At 38.7% G+C, this 25406-nt stretch overlaps 1 protein-coding gene across 1 annotated transcript; it reads right to left on the reverse strand.

The window, feature by feature from the left end:
• Window positions 1-236: 236 nt before the first annotated feature.
• Window positions 237-24991, reverse strand: lpar3 (lysophosphatidic acid receptor 3). Its single transcript, XM_057841730.1, has 3 exons — window positions 24799-24991; window positions 18672-19417; window positions 237-1904 (listed from the first exon to the last, which is right to left on the reverse strand). Exons 2-3 carry the CDS (start codon window positions 19411-19413, stop codon window positions 1576-1578), a joined length of 1071 nt encoding a protein of 356 aa, XP_057697713.1. The 5' UTR covers window positions 19414-19417; window positions 24799-24991; the 3' UTR covers window positions 237-1575.
• Window positions 24992-25406: the final 415 nt, after the last annotated feature.

Below are 25406 nucleotides of genomic sequence, written 5' to 3' on the forward strand. Positions count from 1 at the left end.
TGGCACTGCCAATGTAAGGTTAACAGACAAGTGTAGGGACAGAACTCCTTGAAAAAGGGACGGCCATAAAAACTAACAAAAGGGGTTGAAGTCCAATATTGACTTGTTCCCTCTTCAGTGAGTTTACTAATAAAATCCTGGCATTGAAATTGGTTTGCATTCACATATTACAGCAAAAACTTCTGAAAGTATGAATACAGCATAATTGCTTCTTTCCATTTTATTTTCATATCAAATTACACCCCCCCCCCAAAAAAAACCAACAAAAAAAAAACAAAACAAGATTGGTCAGAGGTATTTTTACGTTTGTCTTTTTATGAAATTCAAATTTCCAATGTGATATTCTAAAAAGACACATGCATTCTGTGTGGCATACACATGAACAATTGAACATTTCCAAGAAAAAAACATGCAACAGCTTTTCCGAGGCTACGAGGAAGGTTGACTTGTCGTAGTGGCTATCTGCAAGCGCATTCGTCAGAGCAATCAGTTATTTATAGCACAAGTGTCTGGGAAGGAGCAATGTAGTCTACGTCAGTCATATCCTCCTCACTTCCTGCAGGTAAACTACGGTATTGTGTGACAAACCTCCAGCAGGAATCCAGTGTGTTACGACATCTTTTTTTTTCTTTACAAGCCTCTTGCCTTTGTTTCAACAGAGCAGCAGCAGCCATTAAAGGGAGCTGAAGCGGATGTGGGGAAATGCTACAGGGAGAACAAGTTTGTCTCAATCAGCAGCGGTAAGTTTATGAGGGACTATTATCTTTGGCTCGCAGGCAAAGACTGCAAATAGAGGCAAAAACAATGAGGTGAAGTGGTGAGCTATCATACATCCGATGGCAGAAGCATTTTTGACGACATGGGAAAACACCTTACTGTACTGACACTTAGGTGCCTTTGTGTAATCCTACCAGATTCAAATGTCAAAGGTTTTGTCTCTAAAAAGACAACAAATGGATGGTTGACACAGACTGGCAGAGCTACCAATTTGAAAATGTGTCTATTCATAAGCAAGTTTGTAGTTTGCTGTCACCACAATGGTGTACTGTATAGTATGGCTCTGGACCAGTGTATGCAGCAAGTGTACCTAATGTAGTTGCCAGAGAGTGTATGTATGTACATGACCTCAGTTGCTGTATTGTTCATTGTTTGTAGCATGTCATATAATAATAAATGATAGTTCACCTTTGGAGTTTATCATTTATTTTTTGCATATAAAAGAAAAAACTTGACCAGTGTCTAACTTTTACTGTTTGTTTCAGTCATAAATAACCGAGACTGAAAATCTGTCTTTAGAGGTCATCTCCAAAATGCTGAAATTCCGACACAGGTGAAAAAAAAACTGCATTTATAGTAGTCCCATCATCAAGGCGTCTCAGTGTTGTGACTTGTCAGCGTCACGAAAACTCCAACGTTTGACTAACACAGCAGGCCTGTGCAGGTACTCCTCTCTAAACAACATTTTCTTTGAAGATGAAAAAAAACCTGTTGACTCCCATCTACGCATTATCTTCATGAATCTTTTCTGTCTTCACGTGAACAAATATTCTTCAAAGTTCAGATCAAATCCCACTCTCAGGTCTGGTAGATCTCATGATCGCCGTTTTTCATCTCTTCAGAAGGCGGCTTGCTGTTGCCCGTTTCCTGGGTCGAGCTGAGCGGCCGGGTGTTGGCTCTCGTGGAGCGCTGTCGCCGAGTACCGTTGCCGATGCATCGCATGAGGTTCTTGAAGGTTGCCCACATTTCTTCGTCCTTGTAGGAGTAAATGCAGGGGTTCATGACAGAGTTCAGTACTGCCAGGAGAAGAAGCCAACGCTTTAGTTTCATGACCTTGCAGTTGGTGCAGTTGAGACCATCCAGCAGTAGAACCACCAGGCCGGGAGTCCAACAGATCACAAAGGCTCCTAAAACAACAAAGAGATTAAAGCAAACACAACAATAATCCACATGGAATAGCAAACTATGATCAAATACTTTAGGCTACTTTACAAAGCAAAGCATTGCTTTTTATTCTACCCCATAAGCAATATTCCCTCTAATTTTTCAAGTGTCTAAGCAGACACGCAAGCGCCCTGAGCAAACTGAGAACCACTCTGAGCAACATCAGATTTAAATGCTGTGACCACACACCAGTATCATACCTGTTCAAAACCATGGATCATACCAAGTTACCTGGCTTGTTAAAAGAATGAAAATACAGCAGCAGTTTGCATTAGTTTACTTTTAATATAATTGATTTGGCCCACTTAAAATGAAAAAGAGAAGTCTCATTGTTCATGAGATGTGTATTATGTTATATGTGAGAGTCCTGCTACAACCATGGAAAGAGTCCTGCTTTGGCCTGGAAAAGGTCCAATTGTGGCATAGGTGAGTTAATAAATAATACATAATGAACAACCACAGTGGGACTATATCAAACTTCCACATTAAAACTGTTTGGATAATAAGGACACTCAAGATTCCTATTCTCCTAATCTAAGCAGCTATACAGGACAGGTTAAAGAAAAAAAAAATAAATAAAAAAATAAAAACACAAAATAATCTCGCTGTTTCCCCGCTTGTTCTTCTATTTGCACATACTGTACTCTGACAGCCATTCCATCTTAAAAGAACCGCATTTCTTTTATACTTTGGCTTGATGAGTGTGGTTTCGCTGCCCGTTCCTTTCACTATGGTAAGAGGTTAGCATTTGCGTCTCTACTCCGCTGCACTGTTGTTGGCTAGCTAACCTGAAGGCACGTATGGGCTGCATATCGTAAGTGATGTAAACTGTGTCACATTATTGGCTAGACACCTGTTGCTCATTGAGTTACGTTGCAAAATGGTACAAAAATTTTTTTGTTGGTCTAGTTAACAAGATTATATCAGATCTAAAATTAGATATTAATTAACACTGTAGCGCTTGCAAAAACTGGCAGCGGGATGTTGCTTCAGTAAATCAACACAGCAGTCTAGCTCACTTTTCACTCTTTATTTTTCTCCGCACCCACCCAGGTCATGCACCTCACAATTGTATGAAATCGTGGTGTAGTCCCACCAATGGGAGCGCCGCGTTGCCGTGTCGAACACACCAATAAGAGCGTCGCGTTGGCGTATTGAACGCACCAATAGGAGTGTCATAATGCGGCGCTGACAGTAGTCCTAGTGACACTACAATACGTTTCTGTTGAATTTTATTTTGTGCGCTTCATCAATTTTCTTGTGCGCAGAGTTTGTGCAAGCAGTGCGCGACTGCGCACGAGTGCAGCTTAGAGGGAACATTGCCGATAAGTCATTTTAGCTAGCAAATTGTACCTTTTTTTAAAATGCATTTTTTTTTATCTGCAACCATGACCGTGACCAGCTTTACTAAGACTTCAAATTACCCTAAAAACACTTTGGCAATAATTAAACTTTCCATTGTTGAAAATTTGATTTGCTACACATTTTATTCATTAAGAAGAATTTGGAGAACTGTAAAACTTGTTAAGCTAAATCCTTTGCCTATAAAGATGCCTAGAGTCAGGCATACTAATTTTAGGGTAAATCACCAATTTCATCACGACACGATACAACTTTGATTTTAAGGACAACGATATTTGTCGATATTACAAAGTCTGCCATGAGTCAATAATATTTAAGGGCTTTTGACCGATTGAACACATTATTGTGTACAATTCTGCAATGATTAACCAAATTCTGAGTATAAATGGATTTCCCCAAAGCTTTGTAGGTCTAATTAAAAACAACACATGCACCACTCAGAGTAGAACAATATCACAAATGTGTCACAGTGAGGTCAAAAAAGATGTTCAATGCTTGGAATCATGAACAGAGATGATAAAAGTGCTATGTGTAAACTGGAGATTAGTTGCCACTGGGGCATCTAACTGATATTAAGCCAAAGCATCATTAAAAACCACAAACAATAAAAACATTATTGCTCTAAAGCAGGGGTGGGCAAACCGGTCCTCGAGGGCCGCAGTGGGTCCTGGTCTTTGTTCCAACTGACCCAGCACAGATAGTTTAACCAACGAGGTTTCAGCAGAAGTGAGAAGCACTTGACTGCAATTGACTGATTGCACTTGTAAAAAAGCAGATTGGTGAAAAGGCGTCCTCTTAATGGGTTGCAACAAAAACCCGCACCCACTGCGGCCCTTTGTGGAATAGTTTGCCCACCCCTGCTCTAAACTCTCCCTCAGTAAAGCAAGTGTCCAAGAAAATGCTCTTTTGAGTCATTGTTGATAACTGCAACAGCACAAATAAGCAGCTGTGAGGAGCTTTGCATAGCCTGGCTCAACTTCATGTTGTGATTTTGTTTAAGTAGTGAAACCAGTTTGTATTTGCACCTCAAGCAGTATCAAATACTAATTTTAGAATGCAACGCGGCCTTGAGTCAGTTTTTATCAGAGTGGATATGGAAAATGATTTGCTGATGTACTCAGTATATACTGTATATATACAGTATATTCAAAAATATATTTAAGCACAGTATATATGTTTATTAGGAATGCCCTGATTGCACATTTTTTTCACCCGAGTCACCTGATTTTGAGAATATGCCGATACAGAGTCCTGCTCCGATACCGGAAAAAACAAACAAATTGGAGGGGGAGGTAACAAAGGCTCCAAACATGTTACAGTATTGTACTGTTACGGTACTTCCAGTCATGAAGCCACACACATGAACTGACAAGCAAAGAGCACCAAAACTACACAAGCATTCACATGCCATGACAATACAAAAGTAAACAATAGGATAAATATTAAAACATTAACTCTTAAATCTGGTTTAGTTTATTGATTTAAATGACAATATTTGAGATAAAGCTCATTTTGGATTGGTTGGTGTTTTATACAGTACATCTAATCTGTGCATCCCCTCTGAACTGGTAATGGCAGATATAATAAATACATCAATCGTAGTTTGTATTTTATTAGTATTCGTATTTGCCTTGTTCTCAAAAGGGTTGCGGGGTTGTTGGAGCCAATCCAGTTATGGGTGGGGGCCTGAACTGGTTGCCATTCTATCACAGGGCACATATAGACAAACAACCTTCCACACACGATCACACTTACGAAGAATTTGAAGTGCCCAATAGTCTACCATGCATGTTTTTGGGATGTAGGAGGAAGCCGTAGTATCCGCAGAAACATACACAGAACACGCAAACTACACACAGGGAGGCGACAGGCCAGGGTTTAACCCTTGAGCTCATCAATGCAACCACTGAGTAAACAAAGAAGTGACCCTAAAATTAATAGTAAGTAGTGCTGTGTATGGAAAAGATCTATCCCAATATGATAGTTTATTTTACAATATCGATATGTCACAAGGTAAAATATTTTTAATTATTTGTTGAAAAATTATACAACATACAGTATATGACAGCTTGTCCCCGAATCATTTTATTTTTGAATTGATATTAAACTGTCCTGCCACAAATGTTAACTGCATCAAGTAGTGCTGCAACCTAACACTAACCAGCATAAACAGAAGTTGCACAGTAGCATACATATATTTGCTCAAATATAAAGAGTAAAGTAATTATCTACTGATGCATGTGCTGATTACCAGTTTCAAGGTATACCGTGACTTAGAGCATGGCGGTAAACTGAAAATTTACCGTTACCGAAATTCTTCACGATGACCGACGTAATTTTGACCATGTCCGTAAATTCGGTAATATAATAAAACAAGAAAATATAGTCTTTTCATCCCGCTTTGACTCTGTGTTGTTTGGCTATGTTCATTCCCCTTCAACCCTTTAACACCTAAGCCTATTTTGGCCGAATTTGCATGCATTTGATGTTGCCTTTATATTTCAAAGAAAAAATTGTTTACAATGGCCAAATTGGGTCCCTTTTTTCAGGACACCTTGAACTTCATGTCTAAACTGTTGTTTTCTTCACTGACCAATTATAATCCACATTTTGGACCCAAAAAGACAAAAAAATCCCAAAATCTTTTTTCAAAATTTGTAATGTTGACGTCCCATTGACAACCAAACATGCACGACCAACCGTTTTGAAGCTTGATAATATTTATTCAACTTGTTAGGATAAACATTCAATAGAAAAAAATAAGATTGAACAGTTTTATGTTTGACAATTCACCACAACCAGCAGGTATGGTCATAGGCGTTTTTGGCCTTTACACATACTATGGTCAAAACAGGTTATAAAGTGTGCAAAATAGTGAGAAAAAAATTTATATATATCATCTAACACAAAAAGGGTTTGGAAGATATCTCTTTGTGAAGTTAGGTGTTGTACACATCACCTTTTTTTTTTTTTTTTTTTTGCGCACTCAATAAAGCTTCTTCTTGAACAGGTCACGGAGGGAGCTGCGTCACACACAACGTCACACAGCCTACTCTTTCGCTGTTTGCGCTCTACTGTCACTTCTACTCGCCGAGACGCCGATTCATCAGAGGAAAACAACGACAAATACGACTCATCTTCTTCCTTGAGGTAATGAAATAATGCATTAGCTTGTGCTAAATGTAGTTTTAGATTCATTCTGCACGTTTCAAAGTCGCTCGCTCAAACAAACCGCTGTTGTGCATTTTTCGGCACAACACCGGCCGTTGCTTGCTTCGCATGCCCGCTTTCAATAGTTGGCGCCTCGCTCGGAAATTTATTAAAAATGATCACATTCGGTTCGTCCTTCCTGACATCACAACGACACTTGGGATAAGTAGTCTCTTGTGCTGCTTTCGGTTTTGAAAAAGGACAAGAAATGATGGAAATATGGAGATGGATACATGGTCCGTGCAGCGTTTTAATGCATATTTATAAGTGCAATAAAACTATAAAACTCAAATGACATTATCTCCCGTTTTTCTTGGCTGATTGACTTCAAATAAAAACTGGTGTGGACATCAACTTCCGCACTTTCAAACGAGACCAACCAGCAGCACGTGGGTGATGTAATTACAGCGTGACGAAGCTTCAAAGACGATATGCGTAAACGCGTCGTTGCCGACACGTTCGGTGTTAAAGGGTTAAGAAAGCAGTCAGTGCGCTTACGTATGGAGTCACGTGGTTTTCAGGAAGCCAAACAAACAGAAGCCCGGTAGGCTAACGCTAGCGGCTAACGCTACAAGTACACGTGATGGAGTCGGGCTTAAGGGAGCTTCGCCAAACTTTCACCAGACATTAAGTGAACTCTTGGCGGGTTCCAGAGGGGCTTTCACCCACTGTCCTCTCTAGTTCTCACGATTTCAGGAGAGGCTTTCAGTGCTTTCTTCTGGTAGCCAGGCCACAGCTAGCGGCTAACGGTACAAATGAATAACGGTACAAATGAATGTGATGGAGTCGGATAGCGGCCCTAACCTTGTCGAAACGGCTGAAATTAATGAGTGGACTGGGCATGCACTTCATGTAGCAATCATTATGTCGCGTTATTTGGTATCTCTGTGATTTCTCTGAAAGCTTTCGTGATGGTAAAGCACTCATCATAAAGTATAATCCAACAGTGAAGCCAATATATAATATGACAGTTTAATGGCCACAGCTATTTTTCTGTATGTGTTTGCTTTTTTCTGCCATCATAAAATCTTAAATGTTTTATTGGCATCAGAGCAATACAGCTTTAAAGTGCCTGTGACACGAAAAAGCATGTTTATTTCATAATACACGCGGTATTTTATGCCCCTGAATGATATGGACCGCTTGGATGTGTGTGGAAGCGATCGCTATATTTATTTAGTTTTTTGAATCCCGCGCCATGAAAATGAGTGACTTCCGGCTTCGGTCTTGCATTGAGGAGGAGGGCGCTGTGACGTGTACGGTAGAAGATGTTCTCTTCACTATACAGTGTACTGTTGTGTATGAGGACGAAGGATTCAGCTGATTTTGCGGATTAATACTTTTATTTTTTGCATCACGCCAGCCAAACGGCTGCAGAAAAATCATTCTGTATGCGGGAGAGGCGTATGCGCCTTTTTGGAGTTTCAAAAGGTTCCCATTCACCGTGGATATTTACTGTGGGACCATTGGACTTACAAGAAAGTGAGTAAACATCTTGTTTTGTATTATGTCAAATACGAATACAGTGATTACAAAGTAAACACTATAAAATTCCTTTAAATAAAGGACTACTTACGTTTGATCATTGATAGGCATGTAAAAAGCTATCCTCATGCTCATTAGCAGTTAGCTGTTAGCACGTTAGCTACACAACAACTCCAGCCACCCTCCTCAAGGGAACGAACTGTAAATTGCTCTCCGCCGGGCGGTTTGCCGATCCGCAAAGAAACTCGACAACCGGGTCGTCATGTCAAATAATCCAGGCTAGTTATGTGTGATTTTCCACTTCGAAGACTTTGAAACATCCCTCGGTTCGGGTTAGCATGTCGGCTAGCTGTCACTCCTTCTGGTCTGTTTACATTCTCCGAAGCCGGGGAAGGGAAATTACATATGTCCGATTTAGGTGTCATAAAATATCGTTCGGGAGGTGTGACAGTAAAGGTGAAGTCGACTGTTTTGACCATTATGGAGTCATTTTGCCATTTCGTCTTGAATAAATGGATTTTTATTATTTTATATTCCATTTAGCACAAGATTGTTATTTGTCATGACCATGCCATTTATTTAGCAATTGGGGAAAGTACTTGGGTAAAAAGAATATCCTGTAAAAATATTGAAGTAAAGAGACAGAAACAATGACATTTTGCCGCTCTCTTCGTCGCGTTTTCCTCATTGTGAATAGTTCCCCCTCGACGGGCTGACTGGTCCTTCTCAAGCCATTTATATAGCTATTGGGGAAAAATACTTGGATAAAAAGAATATCCTGTAAAAATATTGGGAGTAGAGAGACTGAAACAATGACATTTTGCAGCTCTCTTCGTCGCGTTTTCCTCGTTCTGAACAATTCCCCCTCAATGGGCTGAATAGTAAAACCGATGAGCCTAGTCTACCGCTGACGTCATCAACCTGTTGGGAACGCTAAAGCCCTATAATGGTAGGCGTGGCTAACCGGCAGATTAAAAGACTAATTTCTCGTCATCTGCGCTTTGCTAAATTGTTGTATATAGTCGAATCGTCTCAAAATATGATTCTAATTCACATAATAATGCCATTTAAGACTTTTTTTCTGGTGTCATATGCTCTTTAATCTGGTTGTGTCAGTGTGGGGGGGTGCATGTATTAAAAAATGTTCTGGAAAAAAAAACCTGAAACCTTGACATAAACACGTGTGTTGAATAATTATGTCACAGCAGCCATTACCAATAAGTTTTCTGAAGTGTACTGTTAAAGGGATCCTCTATTTTTAAGACAAGTAATTCTTAAAAGATAAATGTTAGTATGAGTTATAATAATTTGATATTAAAACCCCTCTTAATGTTTTTGTTTTAATAAAGTTTGTAAAATTATTTTAAGTGATAGGTCGCCATTCTTGTTACGTCGCAGTACGTGACGTCACTGGTCCCGTTGCCAAAATTCCAGCGTGTCGCTCGTTAGCTTTCCCAACATGTCGTCAGTTCTACCCTTCGTATTTGAACCAGATCTGAAAAGTGAAGAGCAGGACAGCACTGTCGGTCGTTCACAAGACGTGCTTCAGGGAAAAATAAGTGCAGCAAATACCTGATAAGACAAAAGCTGGGCAAAACTGGTGAAGCGAGAGTGTATGCTGTTTGAAACTCCGGTTGGGAGCGAGAGTGTATGCTGTCCGGTTTTATTAGCAGATATTCAAGGTAAGCATATTGCATTTTCAAACTTATCCTAATATAATTATGTAGATTGTTAGCATCCAGAGCTGTCGTGTGTTTTACATACAGTACAGGCCAAACAGCACACCTTGTGTAATTCATGTCTTGTACATTGTAACGCGTGGTAGCTAGGATACGTGTATAAAAGTAACAAAAAGGGGAGAAGCTTCCACTATGCACATTTATTCACAAAAAATAATATTTCCACCTTGACCACTCTTCACTCGGGAGCTCAGCAGTAAGCAAACGCGTTCCCTGACGAACTCCAACATTGTTGTGTGGTCCACGTCAGAGTCACTGTCGTCACTGTAGCGTGCCATAGTGCTTTAATAATTTAGTATGATTTGGGGAAAACTCCCACGAAGAATAGTCAACAAAAAAGATAGCAATAGTAATCCAAATCCGTGTTTTTTACTCACTCGAAGATCCAGGAATTAGACCGATCCCATGGCAACATATTTTAGAACAAGAGAACAATTGTGGTTTATTAGCGCCTACATGTATTTAAGTTAGAGGATCACTTTAAAGCTGCAAGTCATTTGTGTTGCAATGACATGTTTGCACAGTCGTCATAATGAATTTTATAATGTTGTACATTTTTCAAGTCATACATGCTGTTATAAATGTTCAGACTAGAATTCTTATTGTTTACAGGTTTTTTTTAATACTTGATGTTTAGACTGAATGTGCAATTGTTAAATTTAAAGCTGGTAAATAAATTTAACGAGAAACGGTTAATTTATATTCCATGCATTGATTCAAATTTTCAAATTATATAACAGTCCGCTTGGGCAATTTATCGTCATTTATCGTTATCGAGGTAAATCTGCTCAATGTATCGTGATAAGTACTTAAGGCCATATCGCCTAGCCCTATACCGTGTTATGAAAACGTCACGGTTTCAAAACTGCAAAAGTTTTCTGTCACACCATCCCTTCAGTATTACCTATTTTTTTAAGTCCCAAAAATGCAGGGAGAAATCCCTCACTTGCAGCTGCAAGGCTCAACTCACCCCCACCGGTTGTTGCTTAGTGTGAGTGAGTCAGCTGTGCTACACAATGGCTGGAGGAGGTGAAACTCCTGAACTTTTTCCTCCATCGAAGAAATCGATGGTATGGGAATATTTCGGCTACAGAAAAGTTACAGACGGCCGTGGCTTGGAGGAGAAGGGCCAACCGATATGTAAAACATGTTTGCTGAGGGTGGCTGCCAAGGAGGCAATACCTCCAATATGATTTTGCATTTATACAAAATTAAAAGTTCATAAACATCCCGTGACTACAAGAGTTAACCCCAGCATTTTTAGTGTGTCTAACGGTGGTAAAAAATGTGGTGATTTTTTTTCTTTCTGGCAACTGTGTTGAGAAAGAGAGTGCGTGTATAATATAAACATGATACGAGTCATACATACGTCCTTTTATGGAAAATAATTCAATTATTTTTCTTCTGATGGTAATAATGTAAATAAAAAAAAAACAAAGGACTGCATTTATTTCAACTTTATTGAGAATATTTTAATTTTTTTATTTTATTTTAACTTATTATTTGCTAATATGTTTTGAAAAACAGAAATCCTGTTCATTTTTTAAAAAACCCAGATATCTCTAAGTAACATATTGGAGCTGTAACTGCAATACCGTGATTTCATTAAACCGTGATATTTTGGCTGAAGGTTATCATACCGTCAGGATCTCATACCGGCACATGCCTAGATACATATTACTATTTGGTTTTGACTTTTAAGACTGCTGTATGTATATAAGTTAGCATAATATTATAAATAACAATTTAAATAATATTGGAACAAATTGTGTTGTCTATGTTCTGCGCAGATTAATTTTTGGTCTATTTTCAATTGTCTTGCATGCATGACTCACGTGCGGCTGACAGAGGGAGCCATTTTGCTAACTATGGCATATGGAATCTCAAAAAGTTGCAAATTAGCGCAAATTTAATCTGACTCTAGACATAAGAAATGATGGACCCTACGACTGGCTGGCAATCAATTCAGGGTGTACCCTTCTTCCTGCTCATTGTCAGCTGAGATAAGCTCCAGCACCCCACGACTCGTGAGAATAAGCGGTTCAGAAGATGAATGAATGAATGAATGAATTAATTAGTGTAAAATAGATGATAGAATGTCTGACATAGTTTTGGCGATAAATGTCATCATATCGCGCAGCACTAAGTGGAAGCAAATGAAAATCTGCAGGTCGTGACCCATGGGAGAGAGCATAGTATCCCCATGCAATTTCTGGAGAGATTGCATCTTTTAGTTATTATATAATATTGGATTTTCATACACATTTTGGAAACATATGCTTTTTTTCATTCAAGATGCCATAACTCCTCTCACAATTGTGCCACTTGGGATTTAAAATTTAAACAAATATATCAAAATCAGGCCACTTGAACCATTCAGTGTAAATCTATCTCAACATGCCTGGGCACAGAGCAGGGCCGCTTAAGAGATTTTTTGGCATTGAATGAAACCACAAGCTTCAACTTGTCTCCACTAGTAATGTGTCTTATAACCTTCTGCATGTCTATAAACAAAAGTATATAATGTACATGCTTTCTTCTCGCGAAATCTGGAGGTTTAATTTTTTTCACAAATTAAAAAATATAAAGGCTTTCCCTTTCTTTTAAATAAAATAAAGTAAAAAAAAAAAAAAAAAAAAGTGCTTGTAGATCTGTTATAAATGTTGGACATGTAGATGCTACCTTCAGAGAAAATGAAAAAGCACCTATAGTGACATGATATGAATTAACGTGCGAACTAGAAAAGCCGGCACCAACATTTTAAGATACATCCACTTTGCCTATAAATTATTAAATTACAAGAATTAAATACGTCAAAAGTAGCAGCCTATTTATACGAAGCATTCATAAGAAAGAACAAAATTCCAACTTCTGTTCTCAGAATAACTAAATCACCATTTCCCCTTGCTTCTCTCTTTTATTGTCACTTATGTAAGGACTTTGTTTATGCATTCTGTATGTACTCACACAAATAAATATAAAAAACTTGCGCAATCTCTAACTAGACCCCAAAAGCATGCAGACGTCTCAGAACTGGTTTGTCCAGTCTCCACTTATAGGCAGCACACTGGAGCAAGAGTTAAAGGTTTAACTGCCAGACATAAACCATCCCCTTGAACCCGGACACAAAGTCACCTTGTCTGAACTCAAACAAGGAGTAGGCCATTTGACCCAAAATATCACATAATGATATGTTAAATATGACACTTCAGTTAGGTAAACTTGAATGGTTAGCCAATTTCTAATACTACAACACATGAGTCTGCGGCAACGTGCAGAGTGTATGTTTCTCTTATGTTTTCCTGTTTTTCTTGGCTGGAGGTGGGGACGCTCATTGAATGCTGTGTGTTTAGTGGACAGCACTTTGCACATGCAGAGGAGTAGTCCTTGCAGGATAAGATAATTACACAGCAGTCATGTACACATACAGTACAGTTATCAAACCATCTAGAAGGGGCAAACAAGGCACGTGTAGACAAAGAGCAATGACATATGATATCTAACAAGACATGTTTTTTTTCAATCTGGGCGGAGTGGAGGAACAAAGACATGCGTAAAAGGAAAGGTGGTCCCGTTTTTTATTCTCATGCAAAATCTATTTTTTTCCCCATAAAACAACATGAATCCATTCCAACTGTTGCCCAGAGGTGATATACTGTATAAATGTAACATTCTAACATTCTGTTGCAACTGTTGCTTATATGAGGAGTATATGTATAAAAGTACGTTAAACACTGCATACAAAAACAATTTAATATTTATACACTGTATATGTATAATCCAATAGGACGAGTCAGCCAATCATAACACAAAGTCGAAAAACATGTTCAGTGGGAAATGCAAGAAACCTTTCTATTTCTTTGCTTATTGATGAAAATGTATTGTCTTCAGTAATATTGTACGTACTGAGCAACAAGGATAGGAGGCATTTTGCTAGTCCTGCTTATGCTACCTCACTACACCTTAAATTTCTGCCAAAATAGTCATTACCAACAATTTTCCTCCCTTGTCCTTGTCTTGTCAAAAAGTCAGATATAAACCAGAAAATGAGCCAAAGAAAAGGCATAGCACTAATATACACTGTACCTTGAGCTTTTGATTAATGCTGCCAATGACAGTTTATCCGTTATACGTATCGTATAGAGACTTATTTTCTAAAACTGTGGTTCAAATATATGACTTCAACAACTGGCCTATGGATTTATGAATCGTGAAATCAGCTTTGGCGGCACGGTCGATAGGTGGTTAGCACGTCTGCCTCACAATTCTAAGATCAAGGGTTCAATCACGAGCTCCGGTCCTCCTTTGCAGATGTTCTCCTCATGCCTGCATGGGTTTCCTCCAGGTCCTCCGGTTTCCTCACACATCCCAAGAATAGGCATTGTAAGCTAATTGAACAATCTAAATTCTCTATGAGTGTGATTTTGAGGCTACGTCTACAACAGAACGGATAAAGGCCTTAAACGTGTAATTAGTTGGACTATACAGATCGTTATTACACGGATAATGTAGGCGGGTAATATAACCCTCCGCTTAATACAGACTGCTGTCACCATACAACAATCGGATACTAAGGAAGTGACGTCATGCCACTTATCGTAAAGAATGGAGGCAGACGATCACAACGTAGCATTCCCGCTCCTCTTTTCTTTTCCACACATTTTTCTTGAACCTTCAAACTACGTCGCAATAATATGCTTCAATTCAGTGCCCATTTGTGGTCATCCAATCGCAGATGACGCGGAGATGAGCGTTTTCTACAGAGCTCGTCTCCCGCGTTAAGTCTCTGGTAAGCCAGCTGCGGGGCTGGACCCTCCCAACTCAATGCCGACTGAACATGAGTATATAAAAAATGCGTTGAGGAAAATTAAACCTGCGTGGTACCCCCAGTCAAAGAGGCACGCGATCAGTTTTTTTCATGGCATTTCTGCCTGTCAAAACTGTCCCCACTTCCAGGATCGCCACTGTTATGCACAAGCACTCCTGGTTGTGGCTTCCAGGAAATATACGCATCGCCACAGTAGGCATGTGCCGGTATGAGATTTTGACCTTACGATAACCGTGGGCAAAAATACCGCGGTTTCACGGTATTGCAATTATAGCTCCAAAATGTGTTATTTTGAGATGTATGGGTTAAAAAAAATATTTTTTTCCCATTGAACAGGTTTTTTTTTTCCAGAACATAGTTGCAAAATGGAGCATGAATATATTGTTAAAATAAATTATCAATTAAAAAAAACAAATATTTTAAATAAAATTAAAATAAATATAACTTATCGATTATAGCCACAGCTCAAGTTGCTCAAGATTAGAGCAAGAACAAAATCATTTCTATAAAAAAGTAAAAACACTTCTGAATAATATTTTTTAAAAATTCTACTGCATGACTTTTTTTTGAGGGTGGAAAAGCTCAAGTGAAGTTTTGCCATTTTCAGCCACTGTGTCAGCTCTAGTCTACATGATGTCATGCCTATGTGTTAAAAAACATAAACAATTCATAAGTTAATAAGTTAGTTAAAAATGTATAAGTGAGTTTAAAGTGTAAATAAATATTGTTGTGGAAAGATTTCATCTAAACAAACAAACAAACAAAAAATATTGGGAGTGAGACCTCTCCTTGATCCAGCTAACGTGGATTTGTGCTTAGGGCAAGAGCATCTTTCGTAATTAGCGATCTTTGATGCTATCACCTTTTCCCCTTCATTCAAGCGAATCAAGCTTGTTTTCTCACTCTGCGGTTGTAACACTCGACGAAGTTGCTCTCCCAGCTAAGCCTAGGCTAACATTCGTCTTTGTAAGCTTTTAGTTAGTTTGTATATTGAATTTGAAAGGAAAATGTGTTGTTTTGTTTTTGGCGAACTTTTCATGGTGCTAATCTGTTGAAGCTACTCACACATGGAAAAATACAATTGTACAACGTTTTAAATGTATTCATTTTGTATATTCCACTTACCACGATTTGAGAGCTTAATAAATTGAAGAAAAGTACGCCTTATGTTTGGAGTATTTGTTTTTGGGTTCACTGGCTGTCTAGCCGATAGCGTCACTTTCACACACAGCAACAAACGGGAGGGGGTGAGCGCTGCCGCGCCAAGCCACTTCTGGCTGCATTTTTGACACATGACAAAAAACGAATACCGTACTACGGTCTGACGGAAAATTTTAGTGGGAGCATGGATTGTAACATCCCAAGTAACGACGTCAGGCTTTCGTTGTTTTCTAAAGATTTACTTCAATCACAACTCGGCAACTGCTCGTAAATGCCGAGTATGCGCTCCCTTTACTCTTGCTCCTGCGTGATGCGTTCAATTGCGTTCACAAAAACAAAAAAAACAAACAAACAAAAAAAAACAACAGTGATTACAAAACGGAGTTCCCGACCCCTGGTCTAGAAGGTGTAGTAATTTCGAAATTTCTCGATTCTCATTTCTCTAATGAGTTTCTGGTTCAGAGGTAAACCGCGCTGGCGATGACATAACATATGAGGCTGCCTTTCTATGCATGCGTAGTTTGCGCAAATGCAGGCGTACCTTGCAGAAGCGGGGTTGGGGGGGCTTAAACGCATCTTAAACGTATGCGCGGACAGGTATAAAAATAGTCGGCAAAATACCCTGGAGAAAATTATCTGTCCTAGTGTAGACATAGCCTGAGTGTGTAAGGCTGTTGTCTACACAGTATGTGCCCCGTGATTGGCTGGCAGTTCAGGCCTACTGCCCATAGTTAGCTGGGATGGGCTCCAGCACCCTCCCACCCTCGTGAAGATAAGTGGTGTGAAAATTTAATGGATGAATTAGGGCTGCAGCTATCGAATATTTTAGTAATTGAGTAATCGACTGAAAATTCTATCAATTAATCGAGTAATCGGATTAAAAAAAAAAATTTAGGTAAGGAGTAATTATACATATACATGAGGAAAAAAAAAACATTTAATCCAATATTGAACCATTTTCAGTAAATCAATGTCTTTATTTTTGATGTACATTGTTGAAAACAGCCAACAATTGCATCTCAGATGTGACTAGAAAAAAAAATCACTGCTTTCACTCAAAAAACTACTAGATCTTATTAAAAAAAACATATTTCTTACCTAAAAATGTAATTACGCTTGATAACACACATCACTTGAAAGCTACGTGTTTTTCCCACGTGTTTCAATTGAATTTCCATTCGTGTCAATCTATTTTTAAGTTCTAGTTAAGTTTTAAGTTAGTCTAAACTGTAAGTACTGATAGGATTTTGAGTTTTTGCAGTGTTCAAAATAAATGTATGATATCTGCTGTATTGGAGCACATTAGGGACCAGTACTACTTGGTGTTTTATTCAGCAATGACTACTGAGCTAAAACTGACAGTTAGCTTTATTATGTTTTAATTTTACACCCTCATCACTCTACAGCTATGTGTTTTTATAGATTAAATAAAACCTGTATGTAAGACATGTTAGCCACGCATCGACAATGGTCATAATCAATAGAAACCTAGCCCTCCGAAGGGCTAAGGTTACGTGAGCGAGTGACAGTAACGTTATATTTATTAGCGCTGAGAAGTCTACTGCCTACAGATGGCGGCTGTTTACTAATGCTGCCCAGACGCAGCCGAGTCTGTCATTTCGCATCTAGTCCTAAATGCATGCGATATCGATAAGACGCATCGGACACTACCTGCTACCACACTAGCATCATGTGGGTGTACTTTTTAGCAACGTCGGCGTAGTTTGTAGCGGCTGTCGGTTGCAGTAAGGTTTTTTTTTTATTGCTTGTTCCTCTACGCACGTGACGTCACCGCGTTGTCCCACATTAAAAGTAGTCCGGGCAAAACGTGATGTTTAGAGCTGGCAAAATTAAACGATTCCTCGAGGCTAATAAAATTACTCGGATCAGTTTTTAAACTCGAGTTACTGGAGTTGCTGGAGTATTCGTTTCAGCTCTAGAATAAATTCAGTTTTATTATTCGTAGCATTTAGTTAGTGTTGAACTTTCATATTATAGTGAATGTGAGGCTATCACTGCAGTGTCCTGTTGTCTCTATTAGTTAAAAAAAAAAAAAAAAAAAGGTACTTTAACCCTTGTGAGGGAGACTGTGTTGCAAATCCACCACTCAACAAAGCGCATGATCAACTTATCCAACTGGCTCATCTTTGTTAAAGAATGTTTTAGAAGATAAGGAGTTTCAGGGAGATTGATTGCCTACTACCAAGCAACAAAAAAAATCCAGAGCAAACTTTGCAAAACAAAGAGAACACGTCCAGCGAGGGCAAGCAACAAAAAAAATCCAGAGCAAACTTTGCAGAACAAAGAGAAAATGTCCAGCGAAGGCAAAAGTCAAGAAAATCACAATCAGTATAAATCATTTTATCACATTGGATGACCAACTTTATTTTTTAAAAGTAAGCTTTTTTCTGTGAAACAAAATATCTTAATATATATTTTTTGCAACCTGATTTGCAAAAAAAGTGGGATTGTGACTTTTTTTTCCCCACTTCATTGAAACCAATTCTGTACTAATAACCCTTTTACATGCCTATAATGTTGGAATGGCTTTGTTTAAATTGTGAACTTAAAAATCATTTGGATGTGCTTTTTTCCTCCAATTAGTTTCCGAGCTAACGAATTGCAATTTAGTATCGGCAGATCCTCACAATCAGGTGACTCGGACTCACATGCAAAAAAATATGTGATCGGGACATCCATAGTTTTTACTCAGCTAGATCTCCCCCTTCAAAAAACTCACCAATACATACAGTATATCATGCATATGCAGTAATAATGAGCAAAAAGTCATACTTTTGTTGCACAAGGCTTTAGGAGTCTTTGTATATGCAAGCTATCCAGCTATGAGTTATTTCCTGGAATCTGAGACAATTGAATAACTCTGACGACAGCCATTGATGAACAAACTATGAATCATAACAGGAAGAGTCTAGCACATTACTTACCAAGTACCACCATGACGGTTTTGATGAGTTTGATAGGTGTCCTCTTTCGGTTAATGGAACCACTGGTGTGTGGGGTGAGCAACGACGTCTTCTTCTTGACGTAGGCGTAAATCCTCATGTAAATCGCCACCATCACTAGGAACACGACGAGGTTAGACACTGACCAGAATATCAAGTAGCCCCTGCTGAAAATGGGGGCTAGCTGGGAACAGTCATTCAAGTTGCAGATACAGTTCCATCCTAGACTGGGCACAGCACCCATGAAGATAGAGATGCCCCACACCAGTACGATAAGCAGGGTCACCCTCCTTTTGGTCAGGTTGCTGTGGACTTTAAAGTTCATGATGGAGATGTAACGCTCAAGCGCAATGACAAGCAAGTTGGCCAGTGAGGCGGACAGGCTGATGTCCAGAAGACCTTGCCGGATAAAGTATCCATTCACTGTCAGTTTCCGTGAGACCTCACCCGTGTTGAACATGAGGTACACATACGCTATGCCCGCCAAAAAGTCCGAGGCAGCGAGGTTAGCGAGGAGATAGTAGAAAGGATAATGGAACCTCTTGTTAGTAATGACAGCTGCGATGACCATGGCGTTGGAGAGCAGGATGAAACAGCAAAAGAGCGAGCCCACCACTTGAACCAGAATGAGCTGGGTCTTGTCCCATTTGTCAACTGCGCCGCTGTTGTTGTAGAAAAAGCTCATGGGTTTGTCGTAATGGCACGTGAGGTTTTGCAGAGCCATTTTTCTGAAGAAAAAAAGAACACATTCATAATTTTGTTTTCAAGTGTGCAGTGAAAACCATATTTTTCATTCCAGTGTATGAAGATGATGAGAAATAACTTATAGAAGGCTGCATTGATTGAAGTTCAATTTTCAATGAAAGTTAATCTACTTGGAATTTTTTTTTGTCTTTGTTCACCGTTAAATATCAGTTAATATTTTATTTTGACATCTGAATTTAAAACAACAAATGAAAAGTATTACAAGGTCTGTGCATCATGATTATCATATAGCTCCCTGGAGACAGTACAACACAAACATACAGTATATGAAGACTCAAACTGCATTAAAACAAGGTGATTTTCATAAAAAAAAAAAAAAAAAAACTCAGAATACAGTTATATAATCTGTCTACATTTGTTGCGTCATCATTTTGACAAAACAACTTCAACCAGGAGTTACTATAAACAGCTTGTATTACTGCTTGTGGTGTTCTAAGTCGGGTTGAATTTATAGTCACTGCACAGTGCTCGCATCTCAAATTCTTTGTATGAAATAAAAAAATAAATAAATTAGGGCTGTCAAACAATTAAAATTTTAATCGAGTTAATCACAGCTTAAAAATGCATTAATCGTAATTAATTGCAATTCAATCCATCTCTAAAATATGCCATATTTTTCTGTAAATAATGGTTGGAATGGAAAGAATACACAAGACGGATATATACATTCAACATACTGTACATAAGTACTGTATTTGTTTATTATAACAATAAATCTACATTAACATTATTAACATTCTTTCTGTTAAAGGATCCACGGATAGAAAGACTTGTAGTTCTTAAAAGATAAATGTTACTACAAGTTATAGTAATCTTATATTAAAACCCCTCTTGTTTTCGTTTATATAAAATTTGTAAAATTTTCAATCAAAAAATTAACTAGCAGCTCGCCATTGTTGACATTGCCGAGCAGTGACATCACATGGACTCCCTGCCGTTCTTCCACAGTGTCTTTAACTGCGTAATGTGGTGATTGAAATACACCACAAGGTGTCAATGGCAAGTTTTAAATTACTTCGAAATCAAGCTAATGAGTGTGTTTTGTCCCTCGACTGACGCCGTAGTTCCTGTTAACTGGTCCATCCACGGTCATTTGAGTGCTGCCTTCACAACGTACGAGACCCCTCAGTTCTCTTTGCATTGTTGACTGTGTGAGAATAGGGCCTCATTAATACAGATTGAAGCGCTTTTCTCTTTGTGAACATTTTTTTTTTTTTAAGATCGGAATATTACGTATTTTTGTTGTGCTTTCACTAAATGATACTTATGTTTGTTGTGAAGGAGTTGCCAAAGCTTATGCCAATAAACGGCGCGGTACAATGAACGCCTGTGTCCACTCGCCTTTCTCTGCCTCTTTGCTCTCAATGTGCAAAAAACGGCGTCATTGTCTGTCTGAGGCAATGCATGAGCGGGTCATTGCGCACATGCGTTAAATGAGTCAAATATTTTAACGTGATTAAAAAAATTAATTACCGCCCGTTAATGCGAGAAATTTGACAGCACTAAAATAAATAAAAAATAAAACTGTGCCAAACAAGTGCTCCTGTTAACATAACTTGTAAGGTGGGTAACTACTGAACACTTGTTATTTACTGTATTTCACTTGCGTGTGGAAAACAGAGCCACAGTCCCCAATGCACATTTCATCCGTCTATGAAGTGCAGGGAGAACAGTAAAAGGCATAAACACAATGAGTACACTCACGCAGGGGCTTGCCACAGCTCACGCCCAAACAATCAAATGCAGACCTGCAGATTTGCACGCCACCTCACTAGGCATAGACACCAATTTTTTTATAATAGGCCCATTTTCCATATATTCTCTGCTTGCAATTTTTTTGGTGTCTTCAAATGCAATGTGCTTTAAATAAATGCTATAGCTGCTTGCCATTCAGCTCTTAGAGAATTCATTCCCTATAGAAATTGATACAGAACAATTGCTCAAAAGGCTTAACAGGAGTTTTTCTTTTTTAAATAATTGTAAATAAATAATAATTATTATTTATAATATAGCCTACTAGCTTGCTGAATTGACTCAACCCTTCACTGAGCACTCATTTAACTCAGTGGCACTGGCTACCATTGATAGCGTTAGACGTCCAATCCATTTTGACTGTGAGAGGTGGGCAGTGAATGATCGCTATCAACCCATCAGACACCTAGGGGCTAAATGATATTGGGAAAAACTTACATTGCGACTTTTTGGGGGTTTGATATATATTGCGATATGCTAGTACATTGCAACATTAAAACTAGAATTTTCACCAGATGACTTGAATAGCTATGCTTGGGAAGACTTTGGTTGACTCACCACGACCACATTCTATTCAGGGTTTCCCTGACACATAAGAGATTGTGGCATCCTGCCACACCAAAATAAAAGCCATCACGCCTTGCAAATGAGATGCTTTTTTTTTTTTTTTTTTAAACAATTTTTAAGGCCGTTTCAAACTAGCGGCAGCCGAGTTTGAAGGGTTCAGCGGCAACCTATTCATTGTTTATTGTAATGTCCATAACTACGCGCAGCCCCCTTAAGAGACGATCAGACGGGGGAGCTTTGATGCAGAGGGAAGCGGGGAGGAAAAATGTGAGAACGGGCGAGATAGCAAGAGATAACAGTCGCATGTCGCAGCAGCCCGCTGTTATTTTGTCATGTTTTTCTTTATTATTGTTACCACAACAAAGTGGGTAAGCCAATACCGACTCCTCTCCTTCTTCCCCATATCCGTGGCATTTCAGTAGCTTGGATCGGACTTTTTGGCGAAAGTGAGCGGTGGATGGTTGTCTTGGACAGAAGACCAAGTTCGAATTAATTTGCGGCGAGAAGCGTGGCCCAAAGAGCGCCGCATAGGCGTACTTAAATCTGTCCTATCAGGCTGTTTCGGAAGACGGATATACGTAATAACGTCTGATGAAACTTTGATAAATGCGCTTTTTTCCCCAATTTTCACGAGCTCTGGGACACTCGAAAATGACTCTCATATCCCTCCTTGCTAAGTTAATGGTACCTTGATGTGCGTTTGTGTGGAAAAGTAGTTCATGAACAACAACAAAAAAACTATTAACCTTTTCACCGAAACTAGTAAAACTCTGGACACGGCTATTAGAATTTCCACCCTACTCCTTGAAATGGGTCCGTTAACAGAAGGACTATTATTGTTGTGGTAATGTAGTACGTATTAGGACCAAATAAAATGAAAAAGAAGGACCGCGACGGGGGTCTGCAACCTGCGGCTCTAGAGCGCAATAGCGCTGCCCTAGTGGCTCCCTGGAGCTTTTTCAAAGATTTTTTAAAATGGAAAAAGATGGGGGAGGGAAATATATTTTTTGTTTTATTATGGTTTCTGTAGAAGGAAAAACCTGACCCAAACATTCTTTTATTCACTAATATTGTAATGAAGTTAAACTTGAGGTGGCATCGTACAAAAGAGTAGTCACGTGGTGCATCATTCTCTATAGGATCCACTGCAGGGAAAATAAACATTTAATCATGAAGGCTAATTATGTATTTGTAGCCAACTTAGTCATTTGGATAGTAGGCTAATATAGTTAATATCGATACATACAGCCGGTGTTGCTTTCATTATAAGGCTTACAGAAGGCTTTGAATTTTTTGCGGCTCCTGACATATTCTTTCAACATTTTGGGTTGCCGACCCCTGGACTACGAGATGTAAGTCGTACTATTGCTACGAGAAAAAAAGTCGTAATATTACGTAGGGTAATGTAGCTGTAATCAGCTACACAATTTACAAACATGTACCGTAGCTGAGAGCTACAACATTAGCCTGGCTAATGAAATATTTCAAAAATATTATTTTGGTATAGTTCTTCTTGGGAAAAAAAAGAAAAAAATAATACAGTACAGTAATAATACAGTTTACTCCAGGCTAAGGGGTTTCATCTGTGAATTATGAAGATTGATGTATTTAAAAGGGATCCAGGAGGCCACGTCTCTGCACACTTGCTGCTTTTATAAAGCAAAACAAAGGTTTACGTGTTCAAAAAAACACAACAACAACAAAAAAAACACAATTGCACGTCCTGCGATAGCACTACTGCGCATGCACATATTGCGATGGCGATGTTCAAATGATATATTGTGCAGGCCTAACGGCTAGTGCCGTCAATGGCACTAAATGACAGCATTCAAACCTCCCAGTCAAGATAGCCAATTAGCCAAATACAGCACTATGGCATTAAACCAGTGGTTCCTAGCCTTGCTGAAGATACTGAACCCCACAAGTTTCACACGAGGATTCCCCGAACCCTTCGGAATTAGACAATAAAATTCTAAAACAATATATCTAAGATAGCAAGCTAATAATTTACCATTTTTCTGGTTCAAAATTCTTTTCATTTTGACAGCATGTTTTATAAACAGGTCAAAATTTTAGACCACGCTGCCAATTGGTCTGTTGTATACCTTCCACTGAGCAAACTATTTCCTCCTCCCTCCTCCCCAGGACTAGCATTTAAAAGAAATGGATTAAGTCTAAATTAGGAGCAAAACAGTCCAAAACCTGGTCTAAAAAGCCACTTTGCCTAGATTTAAAGCATACGAACATAGGGTTTTGCGTTTCTTTTCCTTCGCCGAACCCCTTAGACTTACTCACCGAACCCCTGTAGTTCGATCGAACCCAGGTTAAGAACCACTGCATTAAACAAAATAATAATAACTAAAAATAAATAAATAAATAAAATCATATTTAGAGTGTGATTTATAAGTAGTGTATATTTCTTGTTTAATTCCTTTAAATTGTATTAGTTTTGTTCATATTAATTTATTTTTTAGTCATAACAATAGTCATAAAAATTAATAATATGATTATAATTGAGAAATGCGTCCACATGTAGGCCACACTTGTATTCTAAATGTTATTATTCTGGACACAACGTACTTATGGGGTTAAATATTATTATCTTTTACTACAAAATATAGTCACACGTTAAAGACAAAGATGAGACTGGTACATGAACCAAGATGAATATCAAAGATATTACAAGTATATTAATATATGATGAATTTTTAAATGCCTGTAATTGACTGAATGGAAAGAGGATTCAGAAAATAAGTATCCCAAATATTTGTCTTTACATTGCTAGTTGTGGTAATTCAACCCTATGCCACTTTCTAGGACGTATAGCGAGTTAATCACCCTTCATTTAAGATTTGGCAAAATTTACACGATACAAATAAATTTGTCCGAACAAATCTGACCAAACTTTACAACCTGTTCGGTTCATTATCGGCTCGGAGACTACAGTAGCGCTGATTCGAGAGGAGTGGAGTGTCAACACAAGAGTATAAAACAAAAATGCTTAAAATCAGCAAGAGGTGCTCACCTCAGGTAAATGGCTGCGTCACGACACCGAAAGAGCGCGAAAGTTTCTCCCCGAGTAAGCGAGCATTTCCCCCCTCCAGTCCCTCCAGCCGAGCGCCCACGCAGCTGTGGACGGAGGGAGGCGCAGCAGCAATGAAATGAAGGAGTGGAGCGAAGTGAACCGAAGTGGAGAAACACAGACAGTTTGCGCGTCCAGAGTTCCTTGACGCGATGACGCTGAGGGCGTGGATGTCAAATCAATCCAGGCATCTTGACTAAATTCCTCCGCGCCGCCTTCATTCACAAAGCAAGCGCGGCTTGCGCACAGTTAAACAGAGTTGATTGTTTTTAATTCAAAACTTAAAATGACAAGATTCTATTCTATTCTATTCTATTCTATTCTATTCTATTCTATTCTATTCTATTCTATTCTATTCTATTCTATTCTATTCTATTCTATTCTATTCTATTCTATTCTATTCACGTTTACTTCGCTTTTTTTCATATTGTATGTTACCTTGTGCCCACACCAGAGTGGATTTTGTAATATACTGTAAAGCATACCCACAATAAGTAACACTAATACCATAATTTTCGGACTATAAGCCGCTACTTTTTTCCTTAATTTCG

This window comes from Corythoichthys intestinalis, chromosome 7, assembly GCF_030265065.1.
Source record: "Corythoichthys intestinalis isolate RoL2023-P3 chromosome 7, ASM3026506v1, whole genome shotgun sequence".
Classification (NCBI taxonomy): Eukaryota; Metazoa; Chordata; class Actinopteri; order Syngnathiformes; family Syngnathidae; genus Corythoichthys; species Corythoichthys intestinalis.